General features: G+C 33.0%; 1 protein-coding gene across 1 annotated transcript; it reads left to right on the top strand.

The window, feature by feature from the left end:
• Nucleotides 1-645: 645 nt before the first annotated feature.
• On the top strand, nucleotides 646-2,282 carry LOC128200093 (uncharacterized). Its single transcript, XM_052892271.1, has 3 exons — nucleotides 646-749; nucleotides 932-1,417; nucleotides 2,166-2,282. The coding sequence occupies exons 2-3, from the start codon at nucleotides 949-951 to the stop codon at nucleotides 2,261-2,263; spliced, it is 567 nt and encodes a 188-aa protein (XP_052748231.1). The 5' UTR covers nucleotides 646-749; nucleotides 932-948; the 3' UTR covers nucleotides 2,264-2,282.
• The last annotated feature ends 771 nt before the right edge of the window (nucleotides 2,283-3,053 follow it).

The raw sequence follows: 3,053 nt of genomic DNA, 5'->3' as shown, positions 1-3,053 counted from the left end.
ATATAACTTAGAATGGCAAACAAGCTGACGGTCCACCTGATGGAAAGTGGTAACCGTCGCCTATACACATGAGCAGTACCATGGACATAACAGAGTATACTGTTTCGCCCATGATACCCCCCATGCATTGCCATTCCTGAGGACTTAGGTGTTATTCCTCTATACCCAGTAAATTCACGCCATATCCCACCCATCAAACCGAAACACAGCTGCTTCACGGTAGAAACACGAATGGGACAGACCCAAGCAATCGACTTTTGTACAAAGTCTCCCTTTGGTAAATTCTTATTCAATTAGTCACTATTGGCCAACTCACCTGCCTTCACCATCATCTGTCATCCTTCACTGGTACCCCGCCAGCGTATACCGATAGCGCAGGCGAGGTTATCATTCCATCTTCGCTTATTACTGCCCATGAGCACTTGAAAACACCGAAAGAATTGCAGGTATGCTTTTAAAAAGGAAGAAACCCTTTCCTTGAAGTTATAGGTATATTAAGGTAATAGGATTATTACAAACAAGTATCTATACCAACTATTCTTAATCTTTGGACCATTTTGTTGTGTGTAGTCGACCGGTACTGACAGTGTCAATCAAAAACAATTTGTCACTGTCATCAGTAATTTATTTTAACCTTAAATTTAACCAAAGTCTGTTAACGATTTAATATTTTTACCTGACAATGTTATTTGTTTGATTGACCTCGTGCTGTGCTTTACATGATTTTGATTTGTTAAAACAATTAATAGGTGAGTAAATAATTATGTAAGTTAGTAGGTAATAATGAAAAACTGTAAGTACAATTTTTTATTTTATTATATTGATCATTATTCACTATAGCAAACTAATTGTTATATATTTCAGAATAGTATTTTTATTTATGCACCTAAATTAAAGTGCATTATTATTTTTTTATTTTTTTTTTTTGTAGCAGTTAGTGAGAAAACGATGAATTCTGAAGTGGAGCAATGCATGAGGCATGCTGATGAGAGCGTCGTATTTGTAAAACAAAAGTTTGATTTCCAGTCAGAAATTAATGTAAATTATTCACAAAAACATTTAAATGAGCCTTCTTATATTAAACAAGAGATAGATTCACACTCTGAGGAGTATTCAGAACACAAAAAAGAAAATAATACTTTGCAAAAGGAAATTATCAAAAAAGAAGTTCATTGGAATGATGTAGAAAAAATAGTTGTAAAAACCGAATATGTTGATGTCAAAGAGGAACCAGTCGAAAATAGTAATATGTTATATACAGAGGAAAGGAATTACCTTGGACTTTTATATAAAGATCATGAAATAAAGACAGATTTGGTCATAGGGCCTACACTTGTACAAACAGAAACAGTATCTGGCAACACTGAGTCGTTACATTCTAGAATTGATTGTAAAGATGTACATAATGAGGAATCAGGTAAGTATTTTAGTTGTATATTGCAACAATTAATATATCTACTTTTTGCATGACATGGCAATAATGAAAAACTTACGTACTGTTTTATTGGATGAAAATGAATTGGTTTGCTAGTACTATTAGTTTACACTGATGGTATATCAGTGTGTAGCTTGAATTGCTGGGGTATATCGTTAGCTTAGATTATATAGACAGAGTATTGAACATCAAAAAACGAATTAAGATTTAGTCAGCTTCGCGCTTTTTGTCAGTGTTGCAAGGAATTGATTAAAAAATATCTTGTGCATCATTTCGAATTTACTGGTATCCTTCAGCACGCAACATGTATTGATTTGTTTTTGGCAAAATATGGAGATATCAATATAATCTAAGATTGTAGCAATGGGGGGGGGGGGGTAGGAAAGGGATTGTTAGTAATGGAGACCGAGAATCCCATTGCTAACAATATACCCAGCCAGGTCAACCTCTTCGCGGTTCTGGAAACTATCATGGTTAATTTCTGATGAATTCATCGTGATGTTGTTTCTGGCCTGTTTTCATTCCCATTTATCACCCTTCACTGGTGCTCCGCCAGCGTATCCCGTTAACACAGGCGGGGTTACCATTCCATTGTTTTTATTTTTATTACTAATAATTAAATTTGTGTTTTCGTAAGCTTTATAGAATTCATAATTTGGTAGTTGCTCAGCTATATTTTAAGTAGATTGAAGTTTACTATATATAATTGTTTTAATATATTACATTGCAGAATATCTTGAAATAAACAATGAAGTTGTAATACTTTCAAATGCAGTACGCACGTGTCGAAAATCATCTTCACGAAAAGCATGTAAAAAAAAATCATAAAAGAGAATCATGCATAAACAACGACGAACATTTTCATAGTGTTGAAAAAAACATTTGTGGTGTGTGTAAAAAATGTTTTAATACAAAATACGAATTGAAAACACACACACGTATCCATGGTGATGTAAATCCGTACAGTTGCAATGTGTGTAACAAGTTTTTTTGGGAGGAAATCATTTCTGAACACACACATGCGTGTACATACTGGTGAAAGACCATACAGTTGTGATGTGTGTAAAAAATCTTTTTCTGCGGTATTTACTTTGAAAACACATATGCGTATTCATACAAGTGAAATGCCTTATGTATGTGTAGTGTGTAAAAAAAAAAAAATTTCGATTAACATCCAGCTTGAACAGGCACATGCATATACATACGGGTGAAAAGCCCCATATATGTGGTGTGTGTAAAAAATGTTTTGCTACAAGATCAGTATTGAATATACACATCCGTGTTCATAATAAGAACAAGCCATACATTTGTGATATGTGCAAAAAATGCTTTAGCACGAAATCCAGTTTAAAAGTACATATACTAAAAAAATGTACAAATGAGGAGAAAAAGAAAAATGTGCATAAAAGAAAAAAACTTTTTTGTACAGGATTTATTTCGAAACATTAATTATCTTTGGTTAATTTGTAAAAGGGATTAATCTATAATATTTTTGTATCTATATTAGATTGATTCTAAATAGCTTATTTTGCGTTTTAGTTTTCTATATTACAGTGATTACAAATATGCATAGCCTTTTTCTTCGTTTCCTCAATGTCGACTAATCTGTTATGTATAA

Source organism: Galleria mellonella, unplaced genomic scaffold (genome assembly GCF_026898425.1).
Source record: "Galleria mellonella isolate WM207_F2 unplaced genomic scaffold, CSIRO_AGI_GalMel_v1 utg150, whole genome shotgun sequence".
Taxonomy (NCBI): Eukaryota; Metazoa; Arthropoda; class Insecta; order Lepidoptera; family Pyralidae; genus Galleria; species Galleria mellonella.
Note: the sequence above shows the minus strand (reverse complement) of the source record. Positions and strands in the feature narration are given on the sequence as shown.